Source organism: Eublepharis macularius, chromosome 17 (genome assembly GCF_028583425.1).
Source record: "Eublepharis macularius isolate TG4126 chromosome 17, MPM_Emac_v1.0, whole genome shotgun sequence".
Lineage (NCBI taxonomy): Eukaryota > Metazoa > Chordata > Lepidosauria > Squamata > Eublepharidae > Eublepharis > Eublepharis macularius.
The window spans coordinates 22,027,849-22,043,848 of record NC_072806.1 but is presented as its reverse complement, the minus strand read 5'-3'; the positions used below and the strand labels follow the sequence as shown (position 1 = coordinate 22,043,848).

Below are 16,000 nucleotides of genomic sequence, written 5' to 3'. Positions count from 1 at the left end.
AAAGGGGTGGGGTGGGGCAGAAAAAGAAGAAAACAGCTGCAAAATGGATATAGACCCAGGAATTCCTGAGCTGAGCAGCTTTTGAGGACATTGGAGATACCCTGATTTTTTTTTCTTTTGGCTTAAATCAGGAAGACCCAAGTTCAGATCTCACCACAAACTCACACAGTGCCCCGGAGCAACTTATGATTTCCTCACCATAGTTCTGCCCTGCATATCTGAATCATATCACTTCATTTAAAGGCAATAGACGTTTTTGCATCTGGGTGTTTGGCTTGTAATCATGTGGCATCCCAGGTTTAGTGGTATCTAGCACTGGCAGCTGTTCTCTTACATTTGTGTTGAGTTTGTATGACAGATGGTTGAATTACGGATGCTTCTGAAATTCTCATCCGTCAATTTGTCAGATTCTAGAATTCTAAAATTAGCAGGTCTTTTGTTCTAAAATGGCATTTTCTCTTCATGTTATGGATGTGCAGATGTGCAGGGATAAAACACTGCAAAAAAGCATTCTTGATGTGATCATAGATATCAAGATTCTTTCTGTGTGGTGTTTTACCAATATACAGGAGTGTATATGTCAATAAACTCCCACAAAAAAGAATTGCAATTCAATCATACTCTGCAAGGAAGGTTTTGTTTTGTTTTGTGTAGTATTTTATCAGCACATACTTGTGCATCAATAACGTAGAGCTGCAAAATGCAAATTAACAACTGAATGTTGTGGCAAACTGCATGTGCTCGTTTTCATGTGCAGCTTGCATTTCCTTCTAGAATTAATTTTAGAAATTCTCCTGGTTGAATCAAAGGGGAAAGAGGAATGGAACTCGTGGCAAAACAAAAAGAAATGAAACCACAGTAACCCCCCTTATTCCTAATTTGTAACAGGAAGATGTACATATGTGTTCCTGCACATCGGTAAAGCACCACGCAAAAGGAATCCTGATGAAACTGTACATATACAATCACATTGGATTGTTTTCGTGCTACCTTTTTATCAATGCACAGAAGTGTCTCAGTCACTGAGAGAGGAGAAAAACACATGGATGAAACCCAGGGCTTTTTTTCAGGGGGAATGCGGGGGAACGGAGTTCCGGCACCTCTTGAAAATACTCGACAATAGTGCTTGAAAATAATATGATTGCAAAGAATCCCGTGTGTTTCTTCCTCATTTCCCTCTTGAGAGTTCTGCCACCTCTTTTCCCAGAAAAAAAACCCTGATGAAACCAAAAGCTATGGCAAATTGTGCATACATCCAGTTTTGGGGGAAATTCGAAATGCAAAACGTGGGGAGCAATTTGAAAGAATGTCCAGTGTATCTCAGTCCCTAAAGCCCCTGGCCAAGGCCAGATAGCAAGAGTTTTTAAAATCCAAATGTGAGAACCCTAGAGAGATCTCCAAACATCGATCTGCCCAGAAACAATTGCCCAATGCTGCTCCTGGCCTCCCCAGCTCCACTTAAAAGGATTTCTGAAATAACAGCACTAATTAATGGTTCCAAAGCCGAAGAGGCAGGCGGCATTCTGAATCCTTTCCTTGGGCTTAATTAAGGCTGCAGCTTCTTCTGGGCTGGGCCTGGATCATGCGTCAAAACTGATCACATGGCAACCGCCAAGGGAGTGAACCTGCAGGGTCTTTAAACAATCCGATGGTGCTTTTGCAAAGATGCCGTCTTTACAGGCTTTCCTTTCTTAAAGCTGTTTTAGGGGAGGGCGCATGGCTCAGTGGCAGAGCATCTACTTGGCATACAGAAGGTCCCAGGTTCAGTTCCCAGCATCTCCAGTTAAAAGGATCGGGTAGTGGGTATATAAGAGCCCCGTGGCACAGAGTGGTAAGCTGCAGTACTGTAGCCCAAGCTCTGCTCACGACCTGAGTTCGATCCCGGCTTCAGGTAGCCGGCTCAAGGTTGACTCAGCCTTCCATCCTTCCAAGATCGGTAAAATGAGTACTCAATTTCCTGGGGGTAAAGTGTAGATGACTGGGGAAGGCAATGGCAAACCACCACGTAAAAAGTCTGCCAAGAAAGCGTCGTGGTGCGACGTCCCCCCATGGGTCAGTAATGACTCGGTGCTTGCACAGGGGACTCCCTTTACCTTTACCTAGTGGGTGATGCCTGAGGCCCTGGAGAGCTGCTGCCAGGCTGAGTAGACAATACTGACTCTGATGGAGCAATGGTCTGATGCAATATAAGGAAGTTTTGTTGTTTATATATCTTCAGCATATGGTTAGCAATGGGATCTACATGAGTCTAATTATTACAGGCTAGTGAAATCATTTAGAGAGGCACGGTGTGGGCTAAAAAGGAAGATCATACGGTAGCTGGGAAAAGGGGCTGGGTTTGCTCGACCTTCGCCATGCAACAATTGAGAACTGAACCAGATTGTCTGTGTAGTTCCACCCCTTCTTCTACACATCTCTTTGGATTCCATTTTTGGGCACGCCAATTAAGTGAAGGAACTTCCAAAAACGGGAGTATAAATCTGCGGGGTACAAATACGTTTCTTTCTAGGCTTCTCTGCAAAACTATGGATTTTTGTACATTTGCTTACATGTTGTCCAATTTTTATTTGCAATTTGTGCTCTTTATGTGTCAGACCAAATCTGGGAGACCCAGGTTCAAATCCCCAGACCACCATGGAAGCTTGCTGGGTGTCCTTGGGCCAGTCAATCTCTCTCGGCCCACTCTCTCTCCCAGCGAGGATCAAATGGAGGAGGGGATGCTGTTGTAAGCCGCTTTTGTTCCCCATTGGAGAGGAAAGCGGGTTATAAATTAATATACACGGAGGCATGGCCAACAGCAAATGCTTTCCAGCCATGCAGAGATCCGCCAGCCCCGCTGATTCTTTGCCCCCTCACTGGGAGATTTTAATCATTTCTCTGGAGACCTGTCAGTGAAGTTAAAACCTTGGCAACAGAGGTGGGTTGAACTGTCAGGATGTTCAGCAACTGAACGTGCAGGCCAGACCACAACCAGGAGTAACTGTCACTTAAAAGCCAGGCAATGCAAAACTTTGCACAAAAGGAAACTCAGATTGGCTGGAATCTGACGCTATACGAGTTTATCCAGTATCGTGATTAATCCAGCTCCAGTAGGAGCCCCATGGAGACACCAAACTGCTGCCTTCTCATTGAGAGCTTTGATAAAAGCCAAGTTGTCTCTAGTCCCATGGGGGGGGGGGGTGTTGATCTGCTGGTGAAGACAAATATTTGCAAGGTGGGGGGAGGCTCATTAGACGACAGAGAGATGGGGCAAACAGGAAGCAACAGATGGCCCTTCTTCTCATTAGCCACTCTCTCTTTTTCTTTTTCTGCAGATGGCCTTCCTCAGTGAAAGAAAAAAGGCCCCAAATCATAAACAAATTAGAGAATCGTTTCCTTCACAGTGCAAACCCCCTTCCCTCTTCACCAATTAAACAGACACACGCTACCCATGATTTTGCATGGACACTTGCTTCCATGTGCCGATGAATCAATGCATTCCATGCAAGCCGTTTGCCGGTTCGAACCTGATGGATTATTTTAATGGTGGTGGTGGGAAACTGATGCTTGAATACATTCCATTAATAATACAGTGCACAATTCTATCAGCCAGTCACTTCAGTCCATAAGGGGTGTTTTTTCTCCAACCCCAGAAGCTGACGCCAGCTGTGAGCAGTGCCGACAACCAGTTACCATTTTAGAAAGATGTTTCTGATATTCCCCCCCTCTGGATTTCTCTCTCTACGTTTTGGAGTTTTGAAATCATCTTGTCTTGTTTCCAGAGTGGAAATGTTAAGGGATCTTCCACTGTTCCATTTTGATTTCAGAATTCTGCACCAAGTTTTGCTGTGTATGCGCAGCCTGCCACAGCTTTTGGTCATGTATGCGCACTTGCATCCTTTTCTGTTACTGATGCATATGGGTGCATGGAGAAAATATTTGTTTCAAGGTTCATTTTGTTAGGTGTTTTTCCTATATGCAAGAAAACGTGAACATCAGGATGGCTCGTGTTATCTCCCTAATATCCTTTGTCTCTTTAACCTCTTTTTAAATAATAAAAAATTGCTGAGTAGAATATTTATATTTGCAAGGGATCCAGTTGTACTGTTAGGATAGCTGCTGTTTTGCTCAGTTTGGACCATAAATACTGTAGATTCATTGGGGGAGGGGATGGAAGGAAAAATAGCATGCCCAAAATATTTTTAAAGGTATGCCTCAAATTTCCCATTCCCTGGTAAAAACTGGCCAAGAATGTGGACTGTGAAAAGGGACAGGTATTACCAATGCACCTATACACACTGATGAAACATTGCCAAAAAGCAAGCTTCCTATGATCACATCTAGATTAAGTTTGTGGGTTTTTTCCCCAAGGTGCAAGAGCATAGATGTGCCTCAGCAAAACACCATTATACAGTTTTCCCTAAAGAATTCTGCAGCACTAAAGGAACTCTAGATATTCCCCTTCCTTTTTAAGGGATGCTAGGGAATATCAGCACCCAAATCTCTGCTTTTTTTAAAAAAAGAAGCCTATTACATGTTTATCCCTCCCATTCTCCAAAGAGCTTCAGGCAGCATATATGGCCTTCTCCTCCATTTTACCTTCAAAACAATCCTGTGAGGTAGGCCTGGCTGACAGAGAATGGCTGGCCTAAGGTTACCCAGTGAGCTGAACAGCATTTTGAACTCAGGTTCCCTTGATCCTACTTTTGACCTCTTTACCACTATGCTCTTGGTAACAGAATCAGGGTGCTCGGCTTGACGGCCCTCTGATCTGATCCAAGAAAGCTGTTCTTTTAGCTTTATTAGCTATTAGAACAGAATCGCTAAGTTCAGAGGCAGTATACTGCTGGTTGGTTACTACCTTGGGGAAATGCTGAGCTGGTGCCTTTATGACCTATTTGTGCACTTCCCAGAATCATCTGGCCCGCCTCAGCTGGAAAGCAGGATGCTAGACCAGATGAGCGTTTTGTCCAAATCCAGCCAGGTTCTTCCGTTCTTAACAGAGAGTCCATCTCGGTTAAACGTGCCCTGATGGAGAGATGGTGCGGCTGATGCCAGGCTTGGTGCTGGAATGGAAATTTCCCAGCATGCCATTCTCCAAAGGAAGCAGACAAGCAATGGGCAGGCTGGTCCACAGTCTTGTGCTACTGTTGAGGAAATAAGTGTGACAGGCTGGGCCAGCTGGGTATTGCAGTTGCAGGCAGAATCTGCAGAGTCACGTGCCAGCTGAGGAGGGAGCTGGGAGCAGCTGTTTCCCTTTATCAGAAAGAGAGAGCTGATGGGAGGGGACAGACTTCTGCTCTCCTGTGTCTCAGCCACAGCATGGAAATCCCTCTGACTCATCCATCCTTTCAAGCACCAAAAGGAGGAAAAGGCCATTGGGGTCTGAATTGGAACTTGAACCACTCCAAGATCCCTGTTGCTCAGAAACCAACAGGGGTTTTCTTCCTTTCCTCTAACCCCATGATTTGGGTCATCTGCTTAGGGATACGTGCATCATTCAATAGAATCCCCAACGTGGGGCCCGTGGGCACTGTGGCATCCGTCAACCCCTTTCCTGGCACCTAACAAGTGTTTCTGGAATGTGTGTGGTTCCAGGTGGCACCCTCGCCCTGCAGGGCTTCTCATTGGCCATTAGAGATCTGATTGGCCGCACGGATTAAAATAATATTGTTTCAGTGGCAGCTGCCACCACAGTGTTGTTTCTGCTCTCTCACACACACACTCCTCTTACCCAATGTATTTTTTAAAATTACTCCCCTTGTACCCTTCTCACGGGCTTCTTCTATGTATGTGTGTTTGTGTGTCTGCCTCCCACGGCAGCCATATTGTGGTTGCACCCACCACCCCGTGTCAGAATTCTAAAGAAGTCCACAGGCTTAAAAAGATTGGGAACTCCTGCAATACAGTTCTCTCCCAGAGCAGACGTTGCATGATGATTGCAGTGCCACAAACAATTGGTGCCAAATCCATCAAACTGTGTCTTACAATTGCAATCTTGAGAGTGTTTCAACCATAGTAAAAATTACATATGCTACAGCCCTTATACTGGCCTGAGGTGGCAGATAATATGACTAGCAATAAAGCCTGTGGTGAGAAAAAATACAATGGGCTCTAGAAAACTGATTTGGCAGGCCTTCACTGCGGGGCCTTGGGAGGGTGGCACCACCATGCCAGGCCTCTCCATCACCTCTGTGGCCATTGCAGGGCCTTGGGAGGGCTGCGCCGCCACACCAGGCCTCCCTGCCACCTCCACAGCCCCTCAGAGGCCTGGTGCAGGCCGGGTTGCCGGGTCCCCTTACCCTCTGGGCGGAAGACCTGCCACTCACCTTCGCGTTATCCTCATGCATGCGCAAAGCACATGTGCTCCCGGGCTATGCAATGACATTACTTTGGGGGCATGACATCAATGTGCAGGCCCCATGACACCCGGGGCCAAATGCAGGGCCTAGGAGTACTGCTGGGGCGGCACAATGGGCTGTGGAGCGCTCCTGTGCTCCATAGTGGACTGAATTGGCCTGAAACAGGTGGCTGCGGAGCCCGGGAGTGCTGCTGGGGGGGCGCAGAAAGGGCCCTGGAGTGCACCTGTGGCTTGCAGCTGCCCGACTCGGCCCTGATTTGGGCCAAATTGGGTGGTTGCAGAGCCTGAGAGCACTTCTGAAGGGGCAGAAAGGGCCCTGGAGTGCTCCTGCACCCTGCAGCTGCCCGATTCAGCCCCAATTCCTAAAGCCCCCAGATAGTGGGAAGGCTCGGCGCCATGGTGCCGGTTCTTCCCACTGCCACACTGGGTCTTCCTGGGGCTCCAGAAGCCCCGAGGCAGCAGGAAGTCCTCGAGGTGGCAGGAAGTCCTGGGGCAGCGGTGCTGGGCCTTCCCACCGCCACGCTGGGCCTTCCCATTGTTGGGCCAGGGTGTTGCAGGCCTCCAGAAGTCCTGCACAGTGGCGTGCCTTCCCACCGCCACGCTGGGCCTTTCCGGACCTCTGGAGGCCCTGAGAAGACGGCGGGAGTCAAACCGTTTTGCCTCCGACTCGCCTCTTATCCCCACATACTGCGCCTGTGCAGGGATAAGCGGTGAGTCATCGGCAACACAGTTTGCCTTTTATGTCTTAGGATATGTTTGGTTGATCTTGAAACATTTACGCCACGCACTCTCAACCAAAATTTGGCAGATTACCAATAAAGTATGGATTCCAGCATAAAATGTCAATAGAATTGATAATCAAATCTTCAAAGTAGTTAAAAGTTATCAGGAACGAGTGGCATCCAAACAAGTAGAGTCCAGGAAAAAAATTACAGGGCCACCTTCTGTAGAGTTGAAAAGGTGAAGAACCGGCAAGGTTTAGGAAAAACAGGACATACGCAGAATCAATAAAATCAACAGAAGGTCTGAGGGAAATGATAGGTCATGAATATGCATGGAGTCCAGGCTAGGCACCAGACATACGGATGTGGGAAGGAAATACATGAAAAAAACTACATTTGAAAATTCGCCCACACAAGAAAATCCCTGTATGCAGAAAGTTAGCATCTTATGAAGAACGTTCATATGAAATATTTCTCTTGACAAGTTAGTTATTCACACGTGTGGATTTTAAAAAAAAGAAATCAAAGAAGGATTCCAAACTGACGTTCCTTTCTACAATCTGATGCAATCCCTTTCTACAATCTGGTACAGGAAAGAATATAAAATGTATTATATTTGAATTGGTACAGTTGTTCTGCACTTGTCTATCTACATTGTCAACTAGAGATAGACTTTCCCTAACGGTATTCATTTACAGTAACAGAATTTTGCTATCTATTTTATTCTACTCATCCATAATTCTGACTTAATTTGGCAAATCTCCCACATTTACAACCTATGCATGCATGCAAATTACCCCCATTCGGTATTTGAACAACCTCCAATAAAGTGACCGGGGGGGGGGGGATAATTATATGGAGAGGAAGCAGACAGAGGGCAGAACAGCCGGACAAAACAGCTGGACCCAAGGGATGGTTTGGCAGATATGGAGACACATAAGATTCACCAAAGGAAGGAGCCCCTTCCTTTATGTGCCTCTTTGTGGTATAGGCTGCAGATCAGTTTTCAAGTGACACCATTCTTGCCCACTGATTACCCTCGAAGTTTGTTCATGCATGCGCCCTCTAGAGGACCGGAGGGCACACTACCCCAGAAGCCAAACATGACCAAAGATGGATATACCAGATAGGATTTTTCTGTATATGGTATGAGTAGACTTAATCACAACCTAATGTTAGACATGGTATCTCACACCACTCATTTTTCTGGTTGGTCTCACCCAATTTCCTTCCTCAAAGCAATTCCTTCCCCATGTGGGTTTTGTCCGCCAAGTTTTTCCTAGGATCATAAAAGCCTCCCTCTTTCACCAGTGGAAAAGCTAGTAGGATCCAACCCAGAATCTGCTGTTTTAAGAGTATTTGACCTTAACTGGCCTGAACAGAAACCAAAATGGAATATTAGTCATAGCTGAGACCTGAACCTGAGTACTACAATACATTCTCAACATGAGAAAAGCTCACCTGTGTATTATTAAGTTGAATTTTATCCCATCCGAGGAGCCCCGGATCCTCCTCCCATTTTATTCTTACAACAACCTTTAGAGGTGTGTTAGGTTGACAGTAACTGGCCTGTCAGCTTCATGACGATTTGAACATGGACCTCCTGCTTCCAACTGGAGTGGACCAGGCATGTAACTTACAGGGAAAGTTTCTGCTTGGGCACTGCTCTAGAGGGCCACTGGCAGCCGGGAAGCAGCAAAGCCAAGTCCCAGAAGCTCCATCAGTGCTGAAGGGCCAGGCTGAGCAGGAGAAGGCATCAGGTGAGCCAACACCCATCCTAGGCATCACCAGACAGTTCTGAGCTCAGTGGCCTCTGCAGAAGGAGCCACTTGGCCTGGCTTGCTTCTGACCCATTTTAACTTACCAGACCTGAATCCAACATTCTAGCCACTACACAGTTCTGCCTCTTGCTATGTGTAGCTCCCGACACCAAGACAGTAGCATCCAGGGCTTTTTTTCTGGGAAAAGAGGTGGTGGAACTCAGTGGGTTGCCAGCACAGGGGGCAACTCTTGGCGGGAGTGGCGGCCCTGGTACCACATGTGCGCTCGCAAAATGTGTGCACGGTCCCAGGACCAATGGCATCACTTTGGGTCAGCTGGAACGAGGGGGGAGTTTTTAAAAGTTTAAATCACCCTTGGTGAAAATGGTCACATGGCTGGTGGCTCCGCCCCCTGATCTCCAGACAGAGGGGAGTTTAGATTGCCCTCTGCGCTGCTGAGCAGAGGGCAATCTAAACTCCCCTTTGTCTGGAGATCAAGGAGTGGGGCCACCAGCCATGTGACCATTTTCAAGAGGTTCCGGAACTCCATTCCACCATGTTCCAGCTGAAAAAAAGCCCTGGTAGTATCTCTCCAGGCTAGTGGCAGCTCTTCAGGGATCTAAGCAGCACTGCTGCTTGGCATCCTTTGGTAGAAACTTGAACCTGGGACTTTGCTTGCGCAAAGAATGTGTTCTCTCCCAGGGCAATAGCCCCTCCTCTTGCACCATAAGATAACTTGTCCACCAAGTCCAGTATTGTTTCTTTTCACTGCTAGAGATTCAAGCTACTCTCAGATGGAGGCCCTTCCCAGAACAGCTAATGAAGACCCTTTCATTAGTAACAGTGGAGACTGAAACTGGGACCTCCCCTCCTATTCAACCATGCCCCTCGCCCTGATCCTTTTAAGTGGAGATGTAGGGGATCAAACCTGGGACCTTCTGCGTGCAAAACTCTGGCCCATCTTCTAAGCTGCACCTGCAACACACACCACTACCCTACGCTGAGTCCTATCAAGGTCAGTCTTATCTACTCTGACTGGCAGTAGATCTCCAAGACTTCAGGTACCATTCTTTCATATCACCCACTACCCGATCCTTTTAACTGGAGATGCTGGGGACTGAACCTGGGACCTCCTGCATGCCGAGCGGATGCTCTTCCACTGAGCCACAGGCTCTAACTTTTCAAGAGCTTTTCCACTGGGAACTGGGCCTCAGACCAGTAGAAGTAGATAAGTGCATCATCATCACCACCATCATCATCATCATCAACCCATCTTCTCCTCCCAGGGCCCACAGCCAGTAATGACACCGACTCCTTCTCCAGCCCTCCCTTCCCATATTCCCTTGGAGAAAGGAGGACAGTTCTCACCCTTGCTCCTCCATCATCTCCTGGAGCTCCATGCACTTCAGCTCCACACGCCTTTTCCTCTCGTGGTCCAGGATTTCCCGATGGGCCTTCTTCACCAAGCCGGCCTCTACCAGCCGTGCTTCCTCCTCGGGCTTGTGCCATGTGCCCGAGGCGCTGGGCTGGGGGAAGCCATTGGAAGCCTCGTGGGGAGAAGGCATCCTGGCGCCGCCGTTGTTGCAGACGGACATGTGGGCTGGGGACTCACGCGGCTTGCTTCTTCTGCAGTCCCTGCCGGGAATGAATTGGGGGGAAAGTCACAATTACTTCCTCATCTCCGGATAGTTTGGGGGGGACAATAAAAAGTACAAAATCATCATTAATATATTGACATTGAGCAATAATGTTGCCTTTTCTGTTTGTTTTCCTGGTAGCAGGTGAGAAAGACAGAAAAGAGGAATCCGTCTGGATCAGGGCAAAAGGTCCGTCAGCGGTCACCTAGATGCCCTTGGGAACCCTGCAAGGAGAGCATGAAGGCCAATGCCTATCTGGATTATTAATCCTCTTCCTCTATAATTCAAAGATATTCTGCCTCTAAACATGGAGGTTCCATTCAGCCATCATAATTAACAGCAATAGACAGACCTAGCCTCCGTCCTGTCTATTTATTTATTTTTGTCTCACTTGTCCTGTCAATAGGGACCCAAACCAGCTTACATTGTACTCCCCTCCTCCATGCCATCCTCACAACAACCCTGTGAGGTAGGTTAGGCGGAAAATGTGAGATGGCTCAAAGTTACCTAGCGAGCTTCCGAGGCAGTGTTCGGATTCAAACTTGGATCTCCAAGATCCTAGTCCATGTTAAAGATGTAGGGTTTAATGGCTTATGCTTTGTTTCAGCAACGGGTCATCTCTGAATTCAGAGTTATGCTTATTTTCAAATTTTGGCAACTTATACCCTCTTTTATTTGCTCGTTGAGTGTCTTAACTGTTGACTATATTGAACTTGCCTTGTCTAATCCACCTGGGGTCTCATTGAGAATGGTGGACTGTAAATAAATACATAAAATAAAAACCACTACACATTTTAAAGCCCTCCCCAAAATTGGCCACGACGGCATCCTGTGGCAGTGAAATCCATAGATTAATTTCATCAAAGACTATCTTTTGTCTGTCCTGAATCTATAGTCCACCACTTTCATTGTCTAACACAAGTTTTTTTTGTTGAGCAAGGGGGGGGAAGTCCTCTCTCATAACTTTCTCCGTATCACTCGCAATTGTACACACTTTATCAGCCCTCATCTGTTTTTGAAACTAAAAAGTCCCCAAATCTTTAGCTTCAAAGATGCTTCAACGCCGTTTATTTAGCATCTTATTCAGAGGCTTAGTGAGGGCAGCATGCCAGCCTCTTGCTTCTTCTCCCAAAGTCATCAATCAAAAAATGTATTGCAAGCCAGGGATGTTATGGAACAGAAGTCCTTTGCAGAATTTCCCCTGGAAATACCAGAAGACTGGCCACTGCACATATCGGGAGCTCATTCCACCCGATGTGCACGGTCGCCATAGCAGCTGCTCTGGGACCTGGATCTTGCTCTTCCACTGCAGACCAACTCGTCTACCCGCCTGACACTAGATTCGCATCTGACGAAGAGAACTGTGATTCTCGAAAGCTTATGCTACAGTAAAGTTGGTTAGTCTTAAAGGTGCTAGTGGACTCTTTTCGATTTCGCCTGACACTAGATTTGCAGTGAGCCTTGTGGGTCAGAATCCCATAGAAATCCCCCCCCCCCCCGTGGCACAACAGAGCTAACTATGGCTCTGTCATTTCAATGGCCTGCACCGTTGAAAGGATGTCTAATAACAGGGCAATTAGTCTGGAAAGGCTTTTATGCCTTGCTCAAGATTGCCGTCCAGCCACCAGAGGAATTCTCCAGGCCGACTCTGCTTTGCAAGCCAAAGCAGGCAGCAAAATCAAAAAGAGTCCAGTAGCACCTTTAAGACTAACCAATTTTATTGTAGCATAAGCTTTCGAGAATCACATTCTCTTCCTCAGATGCATGGAGGGCAGAAGGGCTTCTGCCCTCCATGCATCTGACGAAGAGAACATGATTCTCGAAAGCTTATGCTACAATAAAATTGGTTAGTCTTACAGATGCTACTGGACTCTTTTTGATTTTGCTACAACAGACCAACACGGCTAACTCCTCTGGATCCAAAGCAGGCAGGAATCCTCCAGTGGGAGGGGAGGGGAGGGTGGCCTTTCACCAGGATGTTTATGAGGCTCTTCTTTCGGGAGCCTTAACGGCTCGTGCATCTCTGCAAGCTCGATGCTCCGCTTCTGGACTCTGTCCACCCGCTTCTTTTGCTTTGCACACAGTAAAGATCCTAATTTGCCCATTCAGTCTCTCCGCCTTCAAAAAACATCTCGGCGGGAGGGGGGAGGAGAGAAACGCCAAATAAATAACCGAGCAGACGCCGGAGAGATCGGCGCCTTCGGTCGCCAAGGAAAACAGCAATTAGGGGGAGAAAGGAGAGCCCCGAACAAGGCGCCGCTTGCCGATCCGCCGCAGCTGGAGGCTAATCAGCAAAGCGGGAGGCTATTTTTAAACCGGAGGGGGCTCTGCTGGCCCGGGCAGTCGCACTGGAGCAAGGCCGCCTTGTCCGGGATCAGGTTGTCCCCTGTGGGAAGGGAGACCGTCCCGGTATCCATTTATTCCCAAATGCACAAAGAGGTGGACCTCTGGTAGGGTTGCCAATCTCCAGGTGGGGCCTGGAGATCTCCCAGAATTACAACTGATCTGCAAGCTACAGAGATCGGTTCCGCTGGAGGAAATGGCAGCTTTGGAGGATGGGCTCTGTAGTATTACACGCCCTACCGAACTCTCTCCCGTTGTCAAGTCTCGCTTTCTCCAGACTCCACTCACAAAATCTCCTGGAATTTCCCAACCCAGAGTTGGCGACCCTAGCCTGTATTTGTGTTTTAAAAAATATTTTAGAAAATATAATAATAATAATAACATTCGATTTATATACCGCCCTTCAGGACAACTTAATGCCCACTCAGAGCAGTTTACAAAGTATGTCATTATTATCCCCACAACAAAACACCCGGTGAGGTAGGTGGGGCTGAAAGAGCTCCTAGAAGCTGTGACTAGCCCAAGGTCACCCAGCTGGCTTCAAGTGGAGGAGTGGGGAATCAAACCAGGCTCTCCAGATTAGAGTCCCGCACTCTTAACCACTACACCAAACTTCCTTCCTTTTATTACGCACAAACTGGCTTACCACAAAAATGTGTTTGAGGAAAGAGTACCTGAAGGACTGACTTCACTCAAACTGTCTAGTTACAACCCTTCTCCCAAAACCTGGTTCCCAGTACCCATCTGAGGAGGTGAGATGGGAGATGTTGAGAAGAGGCAGGGTCCTATCGGTGGTGGCCCCTTGTCTTTGGAATGCCCCTTTCCTTCACACTTGCCTGGCTCCAACCTGGACGCTTATACAAGCTTTTAATTTATTTATTTACATTGTTTATGGTTTGCCGTTCTCTCCGAGACCCAAGGCAGCTTACACAATGTAAGTCAATGCATCTGAAGGTTTTTACTTGTCTGGAGTGCCCCGCCCCTCCACTTTTAGGGTTTGTATTCTGCCTGATTGTTGCTTTTATGACTCCTGCTTATTTTCAGCTGGCCTAGCATTGTGGATTGTTTGTTCGGCTGTGTTTTGAATTTGTTTTTACTACTTTATTGTTAGCTGCCTGAAGCAAATCTCGGGAGTCGCAGCGTACAAATCTTCTCAGAGAAGAAATAGATTTTTTTATTAATCAAAACCACCAACAGAACCCCCGACAGGAACAATCCATTCAAAATTCAAAATCCCAGTCAGCCTAACTTATCTCACCAGATTGTAAAATGGAAGAAGGGAAGCCTGCAGGTGCTCCTTGGAGGAAGGGAGCGATAAATGTATTCAAGAGAAATATTTTCATCAGTGGGTCTGTTATTTTTGTATGTTTGTTTGTGTTGTGTAGGCAACCTGTAAAGGTTGTATACATAGTTCATAGCTATAATTTTTATTCATTTGATACCTTTTTATCCCGGCCTTCTTCCAAGGAGCACAGGGCAGCATATATCAGTTTCTCTTCCTCCATTTTTCCTCACAACAACACTGTGAGGTAGTTTAGGCCGAGAGAGCAAGAGAAACCTAGCAAGCTTCATGTTTGAGTGGAGCTTTTATCCCTAAGGTCTTAGTACAACATTCTAACCACTATACAACACTGTATAAATCTGATCTCTTAATTTACAAGTGACACAGAGAGAAATGTACCTTTATGGGGGAAAATGGGAAAGAGGAAACCGGAAGTAACACAGAACTAAAGAATTGTAAATGTGATTTGCACAAGGGAAAGACAGGATCCAAAGGGGGATGAGGGGTGGGTCAAGAGAGCAGGATGAAAAGTTCAAATTAATTCCAAATTTCCCCTCAGCAGCAGCCTTCTATTGCCTCTTGCCTCTCCTCAGGGACTGCTGTTGTTTTCAGTAATTGCTCCACTGCTGTAGAAGGGGAACTCCTGTGACCAGACAATAGCTAAATCAAAACCTGCCCCAGGCTGAAAAGAAATCCTATGATTTCTATAAATCATTGAGCCTCTCTACACAAGACACCTCGGCACGTGTTGGTCATGTGTAGGGAGATGCAGTATTAGCCTGGAAGCGTAGTTTAAAAAGACAGAGCAGAGGGAGATCGCTCCTCAGAGGGTTTGTTAATTTCACCTTCGCTTTCTGGAAGGCTCTGTCAATTTCACCTCTCCAGTCTAAAACTGTATGGGATGGCAACTAGAGGGCAGCAAGGAATGGGAATGGGCTGGAGCTGCCTTCCAGAGCCAGGCTTGGACCTAGAGAAGTTATAATGGGCTGAAGTTTCCCTTCTGGCATTTCACAGCCCCTACACACAGCTCTGGTGTATAGCAAAGCCTTTGCCGTGCTGCCGGCTCTGTCTTTTTAAACTATCCTCCCCGGTTACCATTGCATCTCCCAACACGTGTTCTTCACATATCAGATGTCTTGTGTAGAGTTGCCCTGCAATGAGCAAGAACCACTCTGGCAAGCAGGCCTGGGAACGTCACAGAAGTGTCAAACGAGAGCCAGCGCGGTGTACTTGCTGAAGGGTCAGACTAGAGCCTGGGAGTCCTGGGACTGACTCCTTACTCCGCAATGGCAGCTTGCTGGGTGACCCTGGGCCAGGCACACACTTTCATTCTAACCTACCTCACAGAGTAGGATAAAATGAGGAACATTAGGTAGGTCGTTTCAAGTCCCTGTTGGGGAGAAAGGTGCAATACAAGTGAAGGAAGTATATAAATAAATGGCTCTCATTCATTTGTGCAGAGCTGAGAACGCTAAAATATTTCAGTGGTTGGGATTCAACACGCTGCTGGTTGCCAGGCAATGGAGCACCAGCGGCTTTGAGACTTGGAGGAAGGAAAGCTCGCAGAATGGAAGACGATAGCAATGCTTTCTTAGCAGCAAATTCCTTTGTGGATCTCTCCCATATGTTCTTGTCTGGGAATGGACAAATATCCATTTTTCTTTGTTTCCATACGTGGTCATTAGGAACACTTCACTGCTGGGAATTGTTTGCTTCCTTTGTGCAATTTAGACTCGCGATGTACGTCTCTGGGAGGGATGGTGCTTATTTATTGATGCGCAAGTAACTCGGCTGATCTAAACATTATTTGCAACCAACTAGGACCCTGCCTGGCATTGACATCATGCGCAGCTAAAAAGACCCTTAAATTAAAAGACCCTTTTAATTTACAAAAGTCCTGCTGCTCATAAAAAGGC

At 46.9% G+C, this 16,000-nt stretch overlaps 1 protein-coding gene across 1 annotated transcript in view; it reads right to left on the bottom strand.

Annotated features, from left to right (window-relative positions):
- The window catches only part of SRRM3 (serine/arginine repetitive matrix 3), a 74,423-nt gene extending 64,006 nt beyond the window's left edge, over positions 1-10,417 (bottom strand). The window contains exon 1 of the mRNA XM_055000989.1: positions 10,191-10,417. Within this exon, the coding sequence (XP_054856964.1) occupies positions 10,191-10,417 (227 nt within the window). The remainder of the gene's footprint in view (positions 1-10,190) is intronic.
- Positions 10,418-16,000: the final 5,583 nt, after the last annotated feature.